The 24,123-nt window shown below is 33.6% G+C and overlaps 2 protein-coding genes across 3 annotated transcripts; one reads left to right on the top strand and one right to left on the bottom strand.

The window, feature by feature from the left end:
- Window positions 1–13,937: 13,937 nt before the first annotated feature.
- Window positions 13,938–15,710, top strand: LOC25498414 (60S ribosomal protein L13a-4). The gene is made up of 4 exons (XM_013593324.3): window positions 13,938–14,265; window positions 14,959–15,075; window positions 15,157–15,244; window positions 15,335–15,710. Exons 1-4 carry the CDS (start codon window positions 13,994–13,996, stop codon window positions 15,476–15,478), a joined length of 621 nt encoding a protein of 206 aa, XP_013448778.1. The 5' UTR covers window positions 13,938–13,993; the 3' UTR covers window positions 15,479–15,710.
- Window positions 15,711–17,831: 2,121 nt separating this feature from the next.
- LOC25498413 (uncharacterized) lies at window positions 17,832–21,410 on the bottom strand. 2 transcript variants are annotated; one of them, XM_013593322.3, is made up of 5 exons: window positions 21,256–21,410; window positions 20,327–20,496; window positions 20,176–20,229; window positions 19,501–19,552; window positions 17,832–18,287 (listed from the first exon to the last, which is right to left on the bottom strand). In XM_013593322.3, exons 2-5 carry the CDS (start codon window positions 20,413–20,415, stop codon window positions 18,159–18,161), a joined length of 324 nt encoding a protein of 107 aa, XP_013448776.1. In that variant the 5' UTR covers window positions 20,416–20,496; window positions 21,256–21,410; the 3' UTR covers window positions 17,832–18,158. The 2 variants fall into 2 exon arrangements, with proteins under 2 accessions (XP_013448776.1, XP_024625729.1); XM_024769961.2 differs by lacking the exon at window positions 21,256–21,410 and having other exon boundaries at window positions 20,176–20,255; window positions 20,327–20,468.
- Between the last annotated feature and the right edge of the window lie 2,713 nt (window positions 21,411–24,123).

Raw genomic sequence — 24,123 nt, 5'->3', positions numbered from 1 at the left:
TAAATATCTTAATAGAATTTTTTTAAATTGTAACCATAATAGGCATATTTTTTTTACAAACAAGAATAGGCATATTGTTTATTAAAGACATTATTTATTTCATTAATTGTATAATTAAATAAAAAAATATTAATTTTATTTGGAAAATATAATATATGTGCGAAAATAATAACTAAACTTCTAATTAAGAAAATTTTAATTAATTTGATTCAAAATATATTATTCCATTTTTAAATTAACAAAATCATAACTTTATCAACATACCATAGTTAAGAAAATTTTATTTAATTTGATTCAAAATATATTATTCCATTTTTACAAAAATCATAACTTTATCAATATACCATAACATCAATGAATCAGTGGATAGTCACAAACTAGTTGGATTCGTTGAAATTTAAATTTTTAAATAATTTCCAATTTATTGTAAGACAAATATATTAAGGAAGGGCTTGGTGAGCAACGTTAACTATTATTTTTGAGATATAAATACTTATGATTTGTTGCTTATGTACATGTTCAATTCTAATTATCTCTCTTTGTAACACCATTGTGTTTTATTATTTTGTGTGTATATTTCATGGATCCATGAAATGAATTAGTGGCGGTTGTTTATGGGCACAATATGTTGGTTGCAAATAACACTATCAACAAGAAGATGGATCATTCCACTGCTTCTGTTGTCCCTCTTTGTTTTAATATGAAGCATATCATTCCTATGAACAAGAAGGTGGATCCAGAAGAGGGTGCAGAAAATTCAATTGTTCAACAAGTTCCACCAATAAATTATTATGAGTCGGATATCATGAAACCAACAATCACAATTTTCAAAAAACAAATGGATGTAAGTAATCACTCTAAGTATTCAACTCGTTGTTAATTACTTTATCACGTATACAATTAGAATATATTTTTTTAACTATTATTTAAGTTATCTTTGTGGCAGACATATATTAACGAATTAAAAGGGCCGGAAGATCCAAAAGATTTGAAGATTTTTTGGAAAATGATTATTTTTTATGACGGTGAAAATAAGGTAAGTACTATAGCTAGCTCTTAATTTTTAGTTCTATTTTCTTTTGCTCCAAACTGTTAAATATAGCTCATGAGAGCATCCTTCACTTGCAGAATAGTAGTTGCCAATTGGGTGTTCATATCAGTAACATAATCAAAATTAAGCACTTAGTCAATTGCATATGGACTAGTACTCGAAATTTGGGATGCCAAAGTTAACAATGAGCCATCTCCAATACTGTTAGATGCTTCAAATGTTGCATTCATATTTAGTTGGCTCTTTGAACAGACAACAAAACCATATGGAAGGATTGGTAAATCTTTAGAGTCTTCACCCCTTAAAGCCACATTCATAGTTTTTCTATCAATTGAAGCATATATAACATATGATCCCACATGAGATGTGAAACTTTCTTGTAGAATCATCATTTGCCAATTAATATGCTCATATAATTAATACAGGGTTTGAATTATGTGGAGTTGAAGACTATTTTGATAGCCCTCAAGACCTAGATGTTGAGATTTATTTTATTGACAAAATTTTAGATTTATATCATTTATGAAGAAATTTTAGATTTATTTCAAATATTATACTTTTTATTGGAAGCAAATGTGGGTAAAAAAAAATTAAAGAAGACCCACACCCGAAATCATAGCTGAAAACAATATTTTAATTTTTTTTACCTACTTTTAAATCTCAACATCTAGGTCTTGAGGGCCATCAAAATAGTCTTCTACTCCACATAATTCCAACCATTTATTAATTATATGAGCATATTAATCGGCAAATGGTGATTCTACAGGAAAGTTTCACATCTCATATGGAATCATATGTTATATATGCTCCAATTGACAGAAAAACTATGAATGTGGCTTTAATAGGTGAAGACTCTAAAGATTTACCAATCCTTCCATATGGTTTTGTTGTGTGTTCAAAGAGCCAACCAAATATTAATGCAGTATTTGAAGCATCTAACAATAATTGAGATGGCTCATTGTTAACTTTGGCATCCCAAATTATGAGTACTAATCCATATGCAATTGACCAAGTGGTTAATTTGGATTATGTTACTGATATCAACACCCAATTGGCAACTACTATTCTGCAAGTGAGGATGCTTTTTTGAGCTATATTTAACAATTTGGAATAGTTGTTCATTTTGTTGCTTAAGCAAACAAAATAAATCAATATTTCTTCTGGACAAGTTATTATTGTATGGTTTTTATCTTCATTCATGTTACCAATTTCTTCATATGTAACCACTACTGTTGATTCATCATTCGTGTTTTTCTTCCCAATTTCTTATGGAGACAATTCTATCATTTGGTTCTCCATTTTCACCACTTGAGAGATTTTATGACAATTTTTCATCCTTTTATTTGGCGCATTCGATGACGAATCTAGCTCCTACAACAAAGGAGTCACAAAACAACATTGTAATTAAGTATGGCTTCCTCTAGTATCACTGAGAAATAAAATAAAATTAATTCATTGCTTGAATATTCTTAAAGATAATGTACTTTGCATTCCTTTCTCTTTTTGCTTGTATCTAGCTTTAGTGGATGTTCTCCATAAAGTAGGAAACTAACCACTTCATTCTTCGAACGGAAAATAATGTTTGAGGGCAAGTGTACAAAGTACTGCATAAACTTACATACAAACTTTGTTAGTTGTCAAGGAATTAATGTCAATTTTATTGAAGATATATATGATATTTTACAACCAATGTAGCTTGCATATATGTAAATTTGTCACAATTCATACTGAAAATTAAATAAATAAAATTCCATCATATCTTACAATGTCATATCTCTGCTTATCAGCTGGTTTTCTCAACTCGATCGTCCAATTCTTTATTATGTCAAACACATTAGATCTTTGAGTTTGAACGAGGCCATGTTGCAATCAACTGTACATTATAAATAAAATCAATTCAAATTTAAAATTTACCTCAAAATTATATTAAATATAAAGCAAATCTGGAATTTCTTTATTATATGTTAATATAATATTAATCATGAATATGACAAATTGTAATTGAGTAAGAAATGACACATAACTAATACTACCCTTTGAACGTCAATGTCGAGATAACAACGAGGAAGTTCGTAAGAAACCAAGATAGGTCCAATCACCTTGTTTGTTGCTTTTCTTCATTTTATCTTCTCCACCTATATAAGTCATACCAAACAGTATAATTTTGAGGCAAAAAAAAAAATTAACTGAAAATTAAGAGCTAGCTATTGTATTTACCTTATTTTCACCATCATCAAAAATAATAATTGCCCCAAAATTCTTCCAATCCTTTGGCTCTACCAGCTCTTTTAATTCGGTAATATATATCTGCCACAGAGATAAATTAAATAATAGTTTAAAAAAGTATTCTAATTGTATACACTATGATAAAGTAATTAACAACGAGATGCATACTTAGAGTGATTACTTACATCCATTTGGTTTTTGAAAGTTGTGATAGTTGCTTTCATGATATCTGACTCATAATAATTTATTGGTGGAACAATTGAATTTTCTGCACCCTCTTCTAGATCCACCTTCTTGTTCATCTGGAACAATAGAGAAAGAGGAAGAAAACACACTAAAAGTATGATGGATTGTTCTACTTGTTGTAACACCCTAAACTCTAAAAGTGATAAATTACAGTAATGATATAACCATATAAAGAATTTAGATGTTACTTCTTCAATAATTCACCAAGCATGTATAAATAATTTTCTCCAAACATCGCAACGGAATAAAAACATCATTACATCGACATTTAACTAAATCACCTCAGCAGTCATCCATAATAAAATAAGTCTCCAAATAGTCATGTCAACACACTACATGTATCATCAGCAATATGTGGTCTCAAAAATCTCCAACAGTAATAATAAGGATGAATATCCAAGACCGACCCCTAATCAGAGTGTATAGATACTTAGCTGCGTTGTTTTGCATTTCACTGTTGTATCTTAATGCAGGTGTATAGATACTTGGTATTGATAATGCCAACTCATCTTCGTTATTTACAGATATAATCATCAATCGCGGTGTTCATGCATATGCCACCTATGGGATTAGTAGTAACTTTACAATATAGCAACAAATTGGAATTTATGTCACATATGCTATTTGTATTGAATAGAACATTTCTTCTGTTTTAGTATCTTTAAAAAGGATATTTCAAGCTTACATGACTTGGTTTTTTTAGGGAAACCTTATTAACTTATATTCTTTTTTAGTCATTTTAGTAGTTACAATCCAGTTCTATATAAATTTTTCTTTATATAAGTTAGGCTAATATGTGTAAAACGCGGTGATTATTCTTATGTCACTAATGTGATCCAATAAAAAATAATGAAATAGATAGGGGTTGTTAATCTATAACTCATGAAAGTTTTCTTTATTAGTGCATTTTACAAAACACCCTTCTCTGTTTATATGCTTCCATTTTCAAAATCACTTAGAGCAGCTTATACGCTTCCAATTTCCTTCATGCTAGCATTAATTCTTCACCACTCTAGAATCACTGTAAGTGTTAACTCTAACCAATAATATGAGGCTCTTGCACGGATGTTCAGAAAACGACTTTGAAGAAAGAAAGGATTTTAGTGAGTGGGTGCTTTTAGTGAATTGGTGATGGAAGCATTGGTGAGGAAAATGATGAGGATATTCGAGTGTCAATTCCTGAATATCTTCTTATACACTGTTCAGGTGATCCTGTTGTAGTCATTGTTGAATGCATTTATACATCTCTTTTAATGAACAAAAATCAGATTGAAGTGGCTATCACTAACACCGTCGGATACAAGGATACCGTTTAAGTTCCAACGCAGACAGTTTCCTCTATCTATATGTTTTTCAATGACAATCAACAAGAGTCAAGGACAATCACTTAAACAAGTGGTTGTGTATCGTCCTCAACTCGTATTCTCTCATGGTCAGCTTTATGTCGCAATATCCAGAGTGACCTCCAGGAGTGGTTTGAATATTTTAATGACTGATGAGAATGGCAAAAGCATGGATAGCACTTCGAATGTAGTTTACAAGAAGATTTTCCGCAATCTACCAACCTAATGTCTTCTTTTATAGTAATTTTATCATAAACTTTTTATTTTGTACCGCAAGCACTTTTTATTCTCAATATATTTGCATGTTTTGTTTTCAATTAATATCGTCCTCAACCCGTATTCTCTCATGGTCAGCTTTATGTCGCAATATCCAGAGTGACCTCCAGGAGTGGTTTGAATATTTTAATGACTGATGAGAATGGCAAAAGCATGGATAGCACTTCGAATGTAGTTTACAAGGAGATTTTCCGCAATCTACCAACCTAATGTCTTCTTTTATTGTAATTTTATCATAAACTTTTTATTTTGTACCGCAAGCACTTTTTATTCTCAACATATTTGCATGTTTTGTTTTCAATTAATATGACTCGGGCGGCAGCACGGGTGGATGGTCTAGTAAGGATGAATATCCAAGACCGACCCCTAATCAGAGCCCTAAGTCTAAGCCACCGAAATGTAGTAAACGGGGTAGCATCCAAGCTATCCTCAAGCAACTCACCAAAGCAAAGCAAACTAGTCATGCACACCGTCTACTCATCCATACGAATAAGGTAGGCGGTCAACCAAACAACAGCTGGGGGTTAGTTCACAATTCACAATTAAACATAATCAAATGAAATAATTAACATAATTCTATTTCACATGATTAGTAAATTCAACGTGCTCATAAGTCCATAAGTATACAAAGGCAAATCAATAAGGTATACAATTGGGGCCTGGTTCAAATATTCACAGCCATCAACAAAGTCCATCAATGCACATATAAACCAATTCACGAAATCAAGTACGACTCGACTCTCCAATTATAAAAGGCATGCAATGTTCTAGTCTCCTCTAGATGCATGTGGTACAAGAGGATTCCAGAGATAATTATACCGTTACTGAATCCACCGACATAATAAACACCCCACACTTACATACTTCAAATCACCTCATATGACTATGAATGCATGGACTTCAAGTAAGAACTAGACAATGCACAATTCACCACCATAGACATTAGCATAATTATCACCTCGCATTTATGTTATTCACCAACAATTGCATTATCAAATACTTACTTCCATACAATCAACAAGTCATCATTAAATCATCTCTTTATAATCACTAAAAGAATCAACATCATAATCATCAACAACATTTAATACCTCAAGGAAACGATAAAGTTTCAAATTCACATTTCACATAAAGACGGACATCTAGCCACAACGTGACCTTCATCATATTAAACACCCAATCCCTCATCAATTCATTCACATTCAATCATACTAACATGAATTCAAAGTCTACTACAAGTTATCTGACCATAAAACATTAATTTGACATAGTTCGTCTATTTTCGTAAAAACTAACATTTTTCGATTATTTCTCTGAAATCAAGTAAACAAGTTTAAACGCCTCAACCGAGTATATTCACAACTCACAGATGAATGCAGTAGCATATACATATACGTTTCATAAGAAAATTCCGATTAATTTCAAAATTAACATAAGTTTGTCTCATTTTGTCATAAAATATCGATTTTGTCAAAAATCAAGTCCCATGTTATTATAGTCTTATAACAAGCCTACATATTTCCTTTGAGTCCATCATTACAATAAACAAGTCAAAACATCATCATTGTTCTTAAGAAAAATCATTTTTCAATTTTCGCAAAACAAGTTCGTCTCAAAAAACAAGTTTCCTCTCATTTATGAAATCTAAAGTAAGTATAAGCATTTGGTGTTCCAGCAAGTATATTGGTGAAAACAACAAAAGAATACCCTCCAAAGATCGCCTAGGAACCATACGTGTTGCCCCCCAAGCACCCGATGTGAAACAAAATTGGTTGTTGTCCATGATTGTAGTGCCCAGCACTCGGACTGCAGCGCCCAGCGCTGGCTCTCTGTGATTAGGCGCCTAGTGCCCCAGTGCAGGCGCCAGCACTACGAACGACGTCGCTTGGTGTGTTCTCGCCTCGTTTTTTTTTCTTCCCAAAAGTGCTTATTTTGATTCCCCCATTTCTCAAAACCATTTAAGTCATCATCCAAGGCTTCAACACATCAAACGAGCTTGTTTCGTAACCCTCAAAGTAAACAATCAAGTTTCAACAACACAACACTTTGATTCTCCGAAATTCACACAACAACAACAATCACTTCAATTATCATTACCCAATCTTTGAATTATCATTATCAACAACATTCATAGCATGAAATATGAATTCACCAACAATCAACAACAACAACCTCATTTTCATCACTTTAAGCAAAACTCATCAAAGTAACTTATCAACAACAATAACAACTATGAGTTTTAAGCACATAACATATCAATTTCATGAAGTTTATCATACCCATAAATTCACATGAATTAGGAGCACAAATTTCATCATTCAAAATCATAAAAAGTAACAATTATCACAAAAGCAATTAAACTCATAATTGTTAATAAGTGATTATGACTTAATTATGAAAGAGCACTATCCCCTTACCTATAGTAATTCAAGAATCCAAACCCTAGCTTCACTTTAGCTCCTAGCCTTCAATCCCAAGCTCTCTCCCTCTAGCTTCTCTTGATTCACTTTCTATATCTACCTCTCTCAAAATGTTTGTAAAATGAGTGAATGAATGTGATGACCTAATTTCCTCACAAGGGTTGTGTTTATATAGTCACCGCATAAATGGGCTTAAGTCTCTAGTTGTCTTAATGGACTCAATATTCTTACCAACTAATTCCCCAAAGTTACTACACACTTATAACATCAAAGTGTAATTTTTCCCCCAATCTATCTCAAATCATTGGAGAATGATTGATAGAAGGTTTTTACACATATTTGACGTCAAAAAACAGGTAATGAATCTTTTAAATCATTCATATTTGGTCAATTTTATGCCATAATTTTGTAATTTCTGAAATACATACGCAACGGTAGTTAACTACCGTTGGCATTGGAACTTCAGTTGTAGTTAACTACCATTAGTAGAATTCTAATTAACTACAATTGTGGCCTTGAATTTTCAAAATTTTCAACAGCTACTGCCTATTTTTTTCTATTTTTTTTCTTTTAAGTTAAATAGTATTTAAATGTTTTTGCAATGATGTGTTGTTTATTTATAGTTATGGTTGAGATTGCGGATGATGATCCGGTTGAGATAAAACATAGTATTGTCAATTATTTCGACGAGATCAAACTGCCTAAGGTTGAAGCTCCGGTTGATGTCAAAAACAATATTAATGAAGCTTTCGTTTATGTTGAATTTTTCGTCAATGTTGAAGCTTCGCATGTTAGTTCCGGTGTGTCCCAACTTGGTGCCAACAAAGTTGACACGACTCATTTCTTTTCGAGCCAAGATACATGGAAAAATAGAAATAAACTGCTTAGTTTGATACATCGACAAGAAAATAGGGCCGGATTTACAGTTGTTACAGAAAGATCCAGTATAAAGAATCCAATGTTGGAGTTAATTTGTGAAAGGAGTGGTGATCACAAAGTATTGCTAGAAGGTTTCTACACACATTTGACGTCAAAAAACAAGGAATGAATCTTTTAACACATTCATATTTGGTTAATTTTCTGTAATAATTTTGTAATTTCTGAAATGCACCTGCAACGGTAGTTAATTATCGTTGGCATTATAACTCCAGTTGTAGTTAACTACCATTAGTAGCATTGTAGTTAACTGCAATAGTGTTGTGGCCTTAAGTTTTCAAAATTTCCAACCGCTACTGCCTATTTTTACTTTTTTTCAATTTTTTTTTGTTTTAAGTTAAATATTAATTAAGTGTTTTTACAATGATGTGTTGTTTATTTATATTTATGGTTGAGATTGTGGATGATGACCCGGTAGTGACGAAACCTAGTTTTGTCAATTATTTCAGTGAGATCAAACCGCCTAAGGTTGAAGCTTCAGTTGATGTAAAAAACAATAGTAGTGAAGCTTTCGTTTATGTTGAATCTTTTGTCAATGCTGAAGCTTTGCATGTTAATTCCGGTCCATCCCAACTTGGTATCAACAAAGTTGACATGACTAATTTCTTTTCAAGACAAGATACATGGAAAGATAGAGATAAATTGCTTAGTTTGATACATCGACAAGAAAATAAGGCCGAATTTACAGTTGTTAGAGAAAGATCTGGCATAAAGAATCCAATGTTGGAGTTGATTTGTGAAAGGAGTGGCGATCACAAAATACCCAAGAAAAGATTAGAGCATGAAGCAACATGACCAAGGAAATGTGGGTGTATCTTCAAGTTGGGTGGATATATTAGTATGGAATCAAAGGCTTGAAAGTTGGCTATTCTTAATGGAGTTCACAACCATGAGACGACGGCAATGTTAGAAGGGCACATTCTTGCAGGAAGATTAAGGGAGGATGACAAGAAGATTGTGCGTGACTTTACCAAGAGTTTGGTGCAACAAAAAAATATTTTGACGAATTTGAAGTGAAAAAGGCAAGAGTACCTAACAAATATAAAGCAATTATACAATGGTCGTCAAAATATAAAAAAAGTCAAGCAGAAATGACAAGACAAGGATGAAGTATATAGTCTCAAAGTTGTTGGAGTACAAATTTGTTTATTTCACCATAGCACAAAGTGAGAGTACAACTATTGATGACATATTTTGGGCTCATCCTGAATCTATTAAGTTGTTTAATATTTTCCGACAGTTTTGATTTTGGACTCGACCTATAAAACCAATGTAACACCCCGTTTCCCAAAATCAATTAAAATAATAATACATCAATAATCAGAGTATTCACTACGGGCATGCCACATTTCTTCATTAAAATTTCCTAAATAGAGTGTATATAAAAATCTATTTAATCAAACGTCATTCACAAAATTGTCATTAAACTCGCAGCGGAATATTTGCAACATCAATAAGTCTACAATAATTATTCTTGGCATAAAAGCCGTTTCAACATAAAATTCAATCACCAAAGGGCTACATCTGCAATATTTCAAAAATTGATACATAGGAAAGAATTCAAGCAATAAAATCCCATCCCACGTATCAGAGCCCTAGACACTGTGAGCCACCACCTACTACTCAGGATCACTTGCAAGTTACTCATAGGAAGGGCAACATTTTCAAGCAGAAGGGGTGAGATTCTCAAACAATAATAATAATATATAATAACATAAATGAATCTAACACCCTATCATCAGGATCATTTATCAATTATAAGTATAGCATCATTAGCAACTTCAACATCCAATGGTAATAAAAACAGTAAACAACAACTCATGCAACAACCCGACTTCACCGTTAAGACTCATGCAGGACATGACAACTCCACTAAGACTCCTCAACAAATGCAACTATGCATGTGGTACCATATCAGAGTCGAAGCCCTCATCGTTATAGAATGGTTAAAGCATTCTTTTATCAGGACATGAGTCCTCATCGTTAACATCGTTTTGAACAACATAGTGTTCCATCGTTTTGAACGACAAGGCGTTCCAGGACCGAAGTCCTCATCGTTTTTATGCTTATGCAACTGACTCCACTTGTGTATATCTACATACAACTCAATGACAAATGCATATGTACTTATATGACTCACCACCCTTTTAATGCAACATATTCATTCACTTGATTCAAGTACTACAACATCTTCAAATTCATAAAAATTAACCAACTAATTAACATCGTGATTTAAGTAGGATTTTATGTCTATACAAGGGTTATACAAGCTAAGAGAAACACCTAGAAGTACTCAAAAGGGTCCCCTAGTGCACGAAGCAAGATTCAGATAAGGCTGACTAACGCTCAGTTCGCTTAAGCGACCAGCTTACAGTAGGTCTGGGTTCAGTTCGCTTACGGATCGCTCACGGCTCGCTTAAGCGAATTCTTGGCAGAATCAAACTTAATTTTCGCTTACCAGTTCGCTTAAGCGAACGGGTAAAATCACATTCTGGGCAGTTACATGAATGTTCGCTTAAGCGACGGCTGCTTCGCTTAAGCGACCAATCATCTGGGCAGGGTAAAAGTTACGATTTTCAGACTTCTCCTCACTCCAAAAACCCAATTTTAATCCCCTGATCACCCAAAACGTTTTCCTGAAATATTTACAAGTCCTATACACAACCAGACATCAAAGGAACAGAAAACTAAACATCAACAACAACAATTCAGCCCATTCAAGCATTCATACAAAACTTCTCAATTCATCCATCATATTCTATTTTCATTTCAATTACGATCAACATCAACAACATAGATTAAGAAATCATACTAAACATCAAAGTACAACATTATAAACCTGATTCTTATACCTTTTCTTTCAAAATCATCATTAACCCTTAATTCCCAATTTTACCTTAAGAATAGTTCAATTGATTAATTTTCAGAAATTATATATTATGACTATTGAAAGATAATCCCACCCTTACCTTAGAATTGCAAGGACAAATAGCTCAGCAAATCCGTTCCTAAGTTCTTCTCTCTTGGTCTTCTCCCCTTGCCTTAGCTTTTCTCCTCTCAGACTTGTTTTCACGTTTAACTGTTTTCTGACTTTCTTTCCTTAACTCACCAAAACTATAACTTCCCCTTTTTCATTAAAACCTCCCTTATTACTATTAATTTCTAATTATTCCCCAACCTCCTAAATAATTCCATTACTCATATTATTCTATTTTTATTAAATAAATTATATAAATAAATACTACACACCACATAAATCACATATATTAATTAAAAACACACAAAAGACTCTAAGTAATTCTAAAAATAATAAAATAACGACTAGGGCGTTACAACCAACATGTACATGATGTCATTGTTTGAGATAGTTAGGGTCACCTTAACCGATATGACATATTCGATTGCTTTTGCATTTCTTACGGTTGAGAAAGAGGGCAAGTTTACTTGGGTTTTATAGATGTTGCTTTAACTTCTTAACTCAAAGAAAGATATGTCAAAGGTGGTTGTGACTGACAAGGATACGACTTTGATGAATGTCGTAGCAACTGTTCACCCCAAAACCAGTGCAATACTTTGTTATTTATATATTGGTAGAAATGTTAGAGCAAAATGCATCACGAACTGTAGAGTGAAACCGAAGGACGTAAAAGTGGATGGGAAAGAAAGGGTAGTCAAAGAAGTGAAGACAGATGATATAGTTAAGATCGTAATGAGAGCATGGGATGATATGGTTGAATCTCCTACAAAATATTCATATGCAAGTGCGGTAATGCGATTCAAAGATGTTTGTAAAAAAAATCCAAAGTTTGTTAACTATGTTAGAAGTGCCATTTTGGAAACTTTTGAGGATAAAATATTGAGGGCATGGACATACCATGTCTTGAATCTTAGCTGCAAAACCACCAACGGAGTTGAAGGGCTCATGTCAACTTATTACAATAGGGTTATGGTGGAGTTGACAAATCCCAATATTGGAATTTCGGAGACATTTTTCCCAATTAGAGGTAGGCCACCGCTTAACCCAAAAACTCACATCATGTGCCTTGGCTTAATCCCTAATCATTTTGTTCTAGTTTTTTTTTAAAGATGTTTGTCCATTACGTCTATTATCTACGAATTGGAAGCTACACAAGAGCGAAGAGGCATCGACATGGGAATTTGAATTTTTGGATCAACAAACTTGGTTATGAGACCTCATGAAAATTGAAAAAGGAGACAAATTGTCACCGCAAAAAAAAAGAGTCAAACCGAGCCAATCCGGCTTTGTGTGACACTCCTGAAAAAGCAAATGAAGAATTTGAAGTTATCGTGGAAGATGAATATGATTCAATTTCATTAGATGGAATATGACACTTTTTTGTAAGTGTTCATCCTTTTTTTTTTTGTCGATATTACATCGACTTATTTTTGTGGTAGATAATGTAATGTCATTTTTGTGGCAAATATATAACTAACCTTTTATAAATTATATAAATATTTTTCTTTTATATATATATATATATATATATATGTCTATGTTTCGGCGATCTACTTTACCTTTCATTTTGTTTTATTCCGATATTTGCTATTTTATACACTTATGTGAAGTTAAACATGTCTAAAGATGCACAAATTGAAGCTCATGTTCGATACTCCACTTTCAAGAAGACGCTTATATTTTTTAACTCCAACCGACACAATGGATGAGTTAAAGACACAACTTAACAAATACTTTGTCTATCTTGATGAAAATCATACTACATCTCATGTATTTGTACATGTACCATGTGTATATCTTAGGACGGATAAAGATGAAGACATGTGGAAAACAGTTTATTCTCCTCATGTTATTTGTGACGATAACGACGTAGAATTAATATAGGTCGATGGTTGAAAATAACGTGTTATGTCTCTGTGTTCGTTCAAACTGCAATTGACCAAATTGTCAATGGAGATTTGATGTCATTTTATAAACTTTTCACTTTTGCTGAATTTCAATTATTCGTGTATTGTTAACGTAATGTCGAATTGATTTAATGTTAATGAATTATGAAAAATTATGCAATGTTGTAACTTATGACTTGATATAGTTGGTGTATTGGTTTTTCTTCCTCTAAAATTGTCGTTTCGCATTACGGATCATAACTTGCCGAAAATTAGCATGGTTTTGAATTACAGCATGCACCGACTGGAATACTGATAGCTACGGTAGTTAGCTACCGTTGCAATGTGGTTCGAAACTGTAGTTAACTATCGTTGCCATCACCAAACAATATTTAATTGTAGTTGGGAGCAAATACGCAATTTCCATATGTTTTTCTTATAGCAATTTTACAAGTGGGAACAGCAATTTTCTAATACTAAAGCACATGTCGGGCTTACACCAAACGTGGGTTACATAGCATAAACCCGAAAAGCCCAACCCACGAAAAAAACGACATATATATACTTCTCTCACATTCACCACAAAACCCTAACCGAGCCACAAAGAAGAAGAAGAAGAAGATCGAGCAAAAATGGTGTCTGGTTCAGGTATCTGCGCAAAGAGGGTGGTGATCGATGCAAGGCACCACATGCTAGGTAGACTTGCCTCCATCGTTGCAAAGGAGCTTCTGAATGGTCAGAAGGTTGTTCTTGTTAGATGTGAAGAGATTTGTGCTTCTGGTGGTCTTGTTAGGCAGAAGATGAAGTATATGAGATTTCTTAGGAAGAGGATGAACACCAAACCTTCTCATGGTCCTATTCATTTTAGGGCTCCCAGTAAGATCTTTTGGCGTACTGTTCGTGGGTTAGTCGCTAAATCATTCAATCTCTGATTTTTTGTTGTTAAATCGTATTTTCGGATTTTACTAGGTTGTTGTTTTTGTTCAAAAATTGCATTTTTGATATTTCTCGGTTAAATTGCATTTTGGATATTACTAGATCTTGTGGTTTTTGTATGTTGTATGTTATTTATGTTTATGTTTATTGTTTAATGTTTGTAATTGGTTTGGTGATTTTTTCATGTGGATTTGTTTAAGGATGAGTTGTTTTTAGGTTGAATGTCTTTGTTTGATTGATTTGTTAAAATGTTATGAATAAATGTGGTAGTTTAGTTTATACGGTACTTGGTGAGTGATTTTTCAGAAATGTTGTGTTGTTTTTTAGAGAGTTTTTGAGAAGTGTTGTTGATTATTGTATTTGGTGAGTGATGTTTCAGAAATGTTGTGTTGTTTTTTGGAGTTTTTTGAGAAGTGTTATTGATTATAGTGTTCTTTGTTGGAGGGCTTTTGAGAAGTGATCTTGTTTGTGAGTGGTGTATTTTTTTTTGGAGGGTTTATGAGAAGTAATGTTGTTGGCAGTGTTGAGTGTTGTTCGTTTTTAAATTTGGATGGTTTCAACATGTTATGATGTAGTTTCTGAGTGTTGTGTTTTGAGAAGTGTTGTTGTCGAGTAATGTGTTATTGTTTTGTTGGGTTTTTGAAAAGTTGTGTTTTTGTAGAATGATTCCACACAAGACCAAGCGTGGGGAGGCGGCACTTGCCAGGATGAAGGTGTATGAGGGTATTCCACCTCCATATGACAAAATTAAGAGGATGGTTGTTCCTGATGCTCTTAAGTAAGTATTGGTTTTGATTTCGCCGTTGAATTAGAATTTTTAGTGAATTTGAATACTGAATGAATGAGTCGTTGAATTTAGGGTGTTGAGGCTTCAAAAGGGGCACAAATACTGCTCCCTTGGACAATTATCCGCAGAGGTTGGATGGAACTACGCCGGCACCATCAAGGTGCGTTATTTTGGTTATGATTGAAGTTTTCTTCTTGTATTTGATAAATAACTGCGGTTCTAGAGTTTTTAATTTTTCACTTGTTAACAGGAGCTGGAGACAAAGAGGAAGGAAAGGGCTTTTGCTGCTTATGAGAAAAAGAAGCAAATCAACAAATTGAGGGCTAAAGCAGAGAAGATCGTAGACGAGAAGCTTGCACCCCAACTTGAAATTCTTGCTCCCGTTAAGTACTGAGTAGTATTTGTTAGCTTTTAAAGTGTTGCTTTTGAAGCTTTATCAAATCGAATTCCATTTCAGTTTTGGTCCTTTTTTTTTTTGTTGGTACTCTAGAAATGACAATCTTGGAATTATTATGTCATTCTAAATTACTTTTTGATAGTGTGTTGGCTCTTTGGTGTAACGTCTTATATTTGGATTTGTTTGTGGTAATACCATACTATGAATCTTTGTGTTATTTTTCGATTGATTTTGCCTCTAGGAGACTGAATATTGTGTATGTAAGATGCAATGTGGCTATACTCTCCCTCTGTCCGTCTTAATACTCTGGTACTGATTTCAATTCCACGAAATTCGAGCCATCGAAGCAAGGCTTAGTTTAGTCATAAATGTTATAAACTAGTAAGATGATAACTTGATTATATGCTGTTGGTATTTAGACTGCCATGGTTATCTTTCAAACTTCAATTTGAAGAGTTTGGATTGAATGTTTCAAGATTCTCAGAATTCTGATGGATATCAGTTAAATGATGCCAAGGCAGTATGGGTATTGTTGTAGTCTCGTTTGTGAACATACAGTTAAAGTGATTGTGAAGTTTTACAACTAAATGTAGGTTAATTCTAATATTTGGCGTTTATCATGTGCCGAACTTTTTGGAAAAACCGAGATTTGTACTTGATTCTGAAGCTTCAAATCTCACCACCATTGCATTACCTTGTAACAGTTTGCCTGATACCTACTACCATGGCTGATACAAACATGAGATTTGTGTGCTGAATTTATCCTCTATTTTGTACCTATCAATTTCTAAATGTTGAAACCATTCACCAAGATAATACTTTTTTATGCATTTTAATATCTGAATAAGATACACAAATCACCTACATTTATACATCTAATACAACAAACTAAATCACTTTGAAAAGTGTTGAAATCCTTTTGGCGTGAGAAGCTGAATGCACAATTTCCAAGCCAAAGTTTATATTTTAAGCTTAGTAACAATTGTCCTAAGGTCCCTTGTCCTAAGGTCCCTTGTTAGCATGGTAGCATTTTACATGGGAAAGTCTAAAATCTTCCTACCATAGGAAAGTTTATCTTTGCCATTAGATTAAATAGAAACATAGATTTTATAATGGGATGTCCACGCTATATTTTTTTGAACAAACGATGTCCACACTATATCATCCACCATCATTCTCTCTCCTACACTCACCACCACAACCGTATTCCTTTCCCTCATCTCTCCTCTCCATCTTGGTCTTCATTTTCAATTCATAAAAGAACACAAAAATCACAACTCATGGATTTGGGCAAAATTGTTTATCCAACAACATATTCTCCCTTTCATCATTTCTCTCCCATATCTAAAACTCTGATTTAGAATTTGAGATCTGGAACTATTACCTTAATTTTGGTAATAATAGATCTAGTATGCCGAACCAATTTCATTTTATCAACAAAAACGTGCTATTAATCAAAATAATAGAATACTGGTAAGCTACAATCAGAAGGAATCTCTGAAACCCATATAAATGGAGAAACTATTATGCTACAAAAACAAACCTAAACAGAGGATTAGGTTCTTTAATTAGATTGAAGCTAGAATATTGTTTTTAATTGTGGGTTCCAAAAACACCATGGTTTTTCAATTGCAATACATGGAGATTGTTTTTGAATTGTTCTTTAATTTTAATTTTTTTGTTTCTTTTTATTTTTCAAGATTTTTTAAGAACAAATGATGAAGATGGAAATGTACTTGTAGTTTTATGGAGGTTGAAGATAGTAAGTTGAAGAGAATGAGGTTAAAGTAATAGGTGGTGGTAGGTGAGTTGCAGGTTTATAAAATTATGTGATGGGGAGAAATATAGAAAAGAATAAAATGAAGAACGGAGGAGAGAGAACACTGGTGTGGAAGTGTGTAAAAAAATTTAGTGTGGAGAGAGTATTATAAAAATGTGTTCTTGATTTGATCTAAAGGTCAATATAAACTTTCCCATGATGGGAAAGTTTTAGGCTCTCCCATGTGAACAGACACCTGTTAGCATTCCCTTTATAAAATTGACTTATGTGCAACTTATTTAAGTTTATCTACTATAATTAAGCACACGTCTTAGTGTTTGGAAGAGCTTAAAGAGATAACTTATGACATATTCATAAACTATTTTAGATTTATTTCATTGAACTTTCGAAAATAGCTTAAGAAAATATTCTAAAATTTATAACAAAACAAGGTAACTACAGTTTTGCTTTGACCATAAAAATAACAAACATAAACTTTTGATGAAAAATGAATACGCAAAATTAAGTTGTTTTCGAAATGCAAAACAAGACTACTATCATAATTTAAAGCACTTAAGCATAGTTGAATACGAGTAAAACACAAACTCTTAATGACGATAAACTTTTGCGCCTTTCATCATTGGTTTCTGTTGGAACAATGTGGCATAATTAAAACTTTTGCGCCTACCATAAAAATAACTTATACATAAACGTTTGATGATAAATGAATATTCAATAAGTGCTTAACTAAGCTGTTTTCAAATTGCAAAACAAGACTACTATCATAATTTAAAGCACTTAAGCATAGTTGCATACGAGCAAAACACAAACTTTTAACGAGGAGAAACTTTTGCGCCTTTCATCATTAGTTTCTGTTGGAACAATGTGGCAGAGTATTTTTGTTGCGGATGAAACCTTTCACCTGCCAAATTTTAAAGACGACGCAAAATTGCGAACACTGTCATCTAGAGCATTCTGCAGCATCTGCAAGGAAAACATCTGTGGGTTTTCAGAAGCTTTTATGGCTGAGGAAACTCCAAGATTTATCTGCAAAACAATTGTGCGTCGTATAAGTTAAATAGTGGAGTAACAGTTCTTCCTAAATCATATAATAATTTGTTGACTGAGGCAGCATTCTCACATTCTAATTTCTAACATGTAAAATTTGGTCGCAATAAGTCAATTTCACATGCTGTGGTCACACTAAATACAAAAAGAGAGCACACAATACACCAACAACAACAACAACCAAGCCTTATCCCACTAAGTGGGGCCGGCTACTAAAAAGAGAGCACACAATAATTTAAAATTTTAATGATGCAGAGATATGCATGCAATCTATCCATTAAGTCAGTATTACCGATATACCTTGTAATCCTAGTTCATAAGTCATCAACACTAGTAACAAATTAAATTTTACTGATTTCTATAGCATTTAATCTGACCATATACTGATACAACACCAAAAAATTTCAACAGTCAGTACCTAAATGAAGTTTTATCCTTTGTATTTCTAGAGCCCGTTTAATTAATCATCTTAAGGTACAAAAAAGTAAGTGACTGAGTTTCCAAGTAACTTGGAGAAATCTTGGAGTCCTAAAGCAGATTTTTTTTTTGTTGCAAAACAAGCGATAGCCGAAAAGCATATTGACAGCTAATTTAAAGAGGAATTGCTTGTGAAATGAGACATTTGGCATATTCAGGGACTCAACTCGGAGTGATAGATACAGCAAACAGAAGGTCATATTCTCCTTTTCAAAATTTGTTATACAAACAGAACTCCATGACTCATTCGATCCTCCAACTTGATAGATTCCTAACAATATCCAAGTTTTGACAAATGACAGTCCACAGAAAGCAATAGATAACAGGGTTTTCCCTTCCTATGACTATGTTCGCTCAAAAAGTAAATATCAACCCAGCCATAACCCTATCCTACATTGAACATGCACATAACTTATTATAACTAAATAATTTCATATTTGACTTGTCTTTAAAACCAAGGGAAGAAAATCTGAAAACCCATTAAGAATATCAAAGATTACTTATAATAACTTATTACTATGAAGCAAAGATGAAAATATACAAGGCATAAGAAGTACAGATCAAAACAGGCCAGCCAAGAACACGGTATGCAATAAATTGATTGCGACAAAAAAATAAATAGAGTAACCACTAAGCGAAAATCAAAGTAACACTTTTTTTTTTTTTTGGTACAATCAAAGTAACACTTCTAACAATGATAAAATTGTCATCATACCGATTGTGAGGCCATCTGCACCAAATTTTTGGCAAGTGGGAGTATGCAAAACCTTGAAAGGTAAAGAGAGAGAAATAATTAGCAAGTACATAAGAGGTTTTACGGTTTAGCAGCTTTAGCTTATGCAGCAGAAACGCCAGAGAAAGCAAAGTATAATTCATATTATCTTTTTACATTTCTTTAAGAAGCTGATAAGACCTTAGGGCCCAATGCTGATGAGCCAAATAAGGGTGAGGACTTAGAGAAGGATCAGATGCTGGATACTGACCGAAAGCTAAAGACGTGGAGGGTTTATTCTAGAAAAAAGAAGGAATCTGGCCATCAATGACATGGCCTGGGAGGACGCCGCATTTTGGGGACTTCTGTTACAATTAAGTGAATAAATGATTTGAAGGACAGACGACAGAGTACTAGGCATTATTTTCATGCAAAAGAATCTGAGCTGTACTTTCAGCCAGGCAAAGGGAATTATTCTCTTTGAAGGAGCTTTAGCTCTGGTAGTTTTCATTTCCTGTAAGAGCTTTGCTCATTGTTATCTTTTAATCGATACAATTTTCGGTGCTCAAAACCAAAAATGTAGTAAATGTGGTAAATGTTTTTTTTTTCCTAAGTTACATTACTTTGTTAATCAAGAAGCTAGATACGGAGATTTAAAAGAAAAGGGAAACATCTTACATTCCTCGGCCACCATCAAGTGCTTCCTCTGCTGGATGTTTCCATTCATCAATTCTGTTAAACAATCGCAAAATGTATTCCTATAAAACTATTAATGAAATATAGTGGCAACGACATTAATAGATATTTGAGAGAAAGTGAGAGAGCTTACACCCATCCATAGCGGCGGTCAAACAGAAGTCGCTTTGAGGATTGTCTAGAGCTTTGAACAACATTGACTCGGGAGCTTGTAGATTCCATTTATCTTATTTTCTATACCGAGTCTATGAAGGGCATAAAGGAAAAAGAACTCGTGTGCTGATAGCCGGAAACCAATGTCACCTGAACCAAAAATATACTACATAATAAGGATTCCAGCTTATTCTTTGCTTATTTTCAAAATAAATGTCAATCTAGTAAGATAAATGGTACATAGATGTTTGACACCTGCTACAAAAAAGATAAAATACACAATCCCTTAAAAATATATCAAATATTTTTTTTGGTAGAAAAAAATATATCAATTTTAAGTCTTACAGTGCTAACAATTTTCCTGACTCAATCATGAGTAGTTTGAATACATAACTACAGTTAAAGTTCCTAACCTAATGTTAAACTTTGAGACTCTATAATTCTTTAAAATAACTATTGGTCTCAAATTCATTGTTTAGTCATCTTTAACCTATAATAAGACATTAAACAAGATAATTGCACAATGGCTCACATAAACAATAATTTTGCAAACAAAGCACAGTAAGAATATAAAGCACCAACACTGACACTAACACCGAATATGATACTAGACAGACACACCGAATGTAATGACATGTGTTAGTGTTGTGCAGATACCAGACACGGTTTCGATCAGAGGTGTCGGTGCTACAGAGATAAAAAAGAGTTATTCTATATAGGAGTTATTCTACACGTAGGACCTGATTTTTCTATTATCTGGTTCAGTTAAATTTACAAACACCTTACATTCATTCCTGAAGAAACCTATTACAAGTTTAAAGCTGCCAAACATAAATAATTCAAGTGAATTTAACATACATAGCAACAGATTTGCGAAAAACGGATATAACGCAAGAAAAAAAATGGTACCTTTCTTTGGGTTGATGTAAAAATTGAAGGTATGGAAAGAAACGATAATGGTCTCTGTTTGGTTGAGGTAGATGGAGTGGAGTAGGATAATATCAAGGATCCCTCTATTTTCACTTTTTTGCTGGTCCTCCTATTTTAAAATTCAAAAGTTTTGTTCCTCCATCATATTTTTGAACTATAAAAATGTGATGTGAGAAATTTTAAATGTCATGGAATATGATGTGAAGATAGAAAAATATCAACATCGATGAAATTGTAACAAAATTTCTTTAAAAACTTCATTTAAAACATATCATATCACAATATTTTAGACAAATTATATGTGATAGAGGGACCAAAATTATCGAATTTTAAAATAGTGCGACCAATTTCATAAAATTATGAAAATAGAGGGACCAAAACTGTAATTAAACCTAATTTTAAATAAACTATATTTGTTTGGTTGAAGTTTTAAATCTATTCAAATCTAATCTTTTAAATCAATTTTAATTTAATTTTGATTTAAAGTATAATAATAGTTAGAAAATTATTTTTACTAAAATGTCACTATTCAGATCAGACACCGGTGAATGAGAAACATTGCTTTTTCGGTGGCGTTTAATTTGGGAAAGGAAACTTTTTTCCCATCATGAGAAAGTGAGTGTTCCGGCCATAGATTTTTTTTTTTTTTTAATTGAATGGTCCAGATCTTTACCTGTTACCTCTTTGCAACTTGTTGATAGACAAAAAATGAGATCCCACACGTAATTATTTATCTATAAATTCCTCTAAAAAATTGTTTTTTTTTATTTTTTATAAATCAAATTATTATGTTTTTAAAGATTGGTCATACGAAACCCCACACACTTTCTTTCATCCTAAAATTAGGGCTATTTTGGTAATCTCACATCCCCAACACACTTTCTTTCATCCCCACCACCGCATCCTCCATTGACACCAGCCACCACCATCCTCAAGCTTTTCTCAGACAACCCCATCGCTCCTGTCCTCCTCTCCGCCGCCTACCTCACCCTCTCCGGCGTTGTCACCATCACCAACCACACCCTCGTCTCATTCTCTCTCTCTCTCTCTCTCTCTCTCTCTCTCTCTCTCTATATATATATATATATATATATATATTCCTTTCTCTTCTTCATGTTCGAGATCTCTGAAATTTAAAGGGTTGTTTCCAGCATCAGAAGAAGGAGGAACAACAATGGTGATATAACATTGTCACAATTTCATGAGTTTCAACTTCACTTTCCAATGCCAATTTCTAATTCCAAAATAATTTCAATTTCAAATTTAGAACAATTTCATTACAACAACTTCACTTTCCAGAACTATTTCAAAACAACAACTTCACTTTTCAATTTTCAACAATTTCCAATTCCAAAGCTTTCACCTTTTCTATTCCAATCTCAGATTATGATATGAATTTATGGTGCTGGTGTTATTGGTAACTATTGGAAAAACATAAACGTTGTTTTCTGTGTATTACTTAGATGTACAGGTACAGTCTATATATTATTGTACAATACTATAATCTAGGAACTAAATAGAGAAGGATGTTTAAGACTATTAAAGATCATGATTATCACAATTATGTTGTGAGTAATAACCATGATGCTACAATTAGTTTGTGATCCTACAGTTATTGTGTAATAATCCTATAATATCAGTATTAATGTTCCAATACTCCCCCTCAAGTTGGAGGGCGAGGATCATGAGCACCCAACTTGACCATTAATTCGTGGAATGAGCTTCCTCCCAAAGCTTTTGTGAATATGTCGGCTTGTTGCTTCTTGGTTGGAATATAGCTTGTTGAAATCGTCCTTGCTTGCAAGTGATGGCGAATGAAGTGTCAATCCACCTCTATATGTTTTGTCCTCTCGTGGTAAACTGGATTTGCAGCAATGTGAATTGCGGCCTGATTGTCGCAGTGAAGCACAGTGGGAGAATTGCATTGAACTTGCAGACATGACAGCATGCTTCGAAGCCAAATATTTCACTTGTAGCTTGGTTCATGGCTCTATATTCCGCCTCACTTGACGACTTAGAAACTGTGGTCTGCTTCTTGGTTTTCCAAGATACCGGAGCTGATCCAAGTTTCATTAAAAATCCGGTTGTAGATTTCCGAGTTAATGGACATGATGCCCAATCTGAATCACAATAAGCGACAAGAGTGAGATCATTTTCTTTTGGAAAAATAATTCCCTGACCTGGTGAAGATTTGAGGAACCGTAGAACACGCATAGCTGCATCCCAATGAGCTTGGTGTGGGGACTGCATAAACTGGCTCAATATGTGGACATAATATGTTATCTCTGGACGAGTGATGGTAAGATAAATTAAGCGACCAACAAGTCTTCGAAAGCGTGAAGGATCGGGATAGGTAGGACCCGAATCAAGTGCAAGCTTTTGATTCTCTTCCATTGGGAATGAAACTGGTTTGCAATCTGTCATTTTGCACTCACTTAAGATATCAAGAGTGTATTTTCGTTGGCACATGAACAAGCCAGATGGTCCACGGGCTAGTTCTAGGCCTAAGAAATATTTGAGTGCACCAAGATCCTTCATATGGAAGCATTCACACAAATACTGTTTAAAGTTACTACATACTGAAGTATCATTCCCGGCAATCACCAGGTCATCAACATAGATCAACACACCCAAAAAAATATGCTCCCTAGAGTAAGTGAATAGACTGTGATCTGCATGAGATTCTTGAAAACCATACTTCACAAGTGTTTGAGATAGTTTTGAATACCAGTTACGGGACGCCTGTTTCAATCCGTAAAGTGACTTTTTCAACCGACATACCATTCCAGCTTTAGGAACTTTGTAGCCTTCTGGAGCTCGCATATACACTTCTTCTTCTAATTCCCC

The sequence above is a fragment of the Medicago truncatula genome, chromosome 7 (genome assembly GCF_003473485.1).
Source record: "Medicago truncatula cultivar Jemalong A17 chromosome 7, MtrunA17r5.0-ANR, whole genome shotgun sequence".
Taxonomy (NCBI): Eukaryota; Viridiplantae; Streptophyta; class Magnoliopsida; order Fabales; family Fabaceae; genus Medicago; species Medicago truncatula.
Note: the sequence above shows the minus strand (reverse complement) of the source record. Positions and strands in the feature narration are given on the sequence as shown.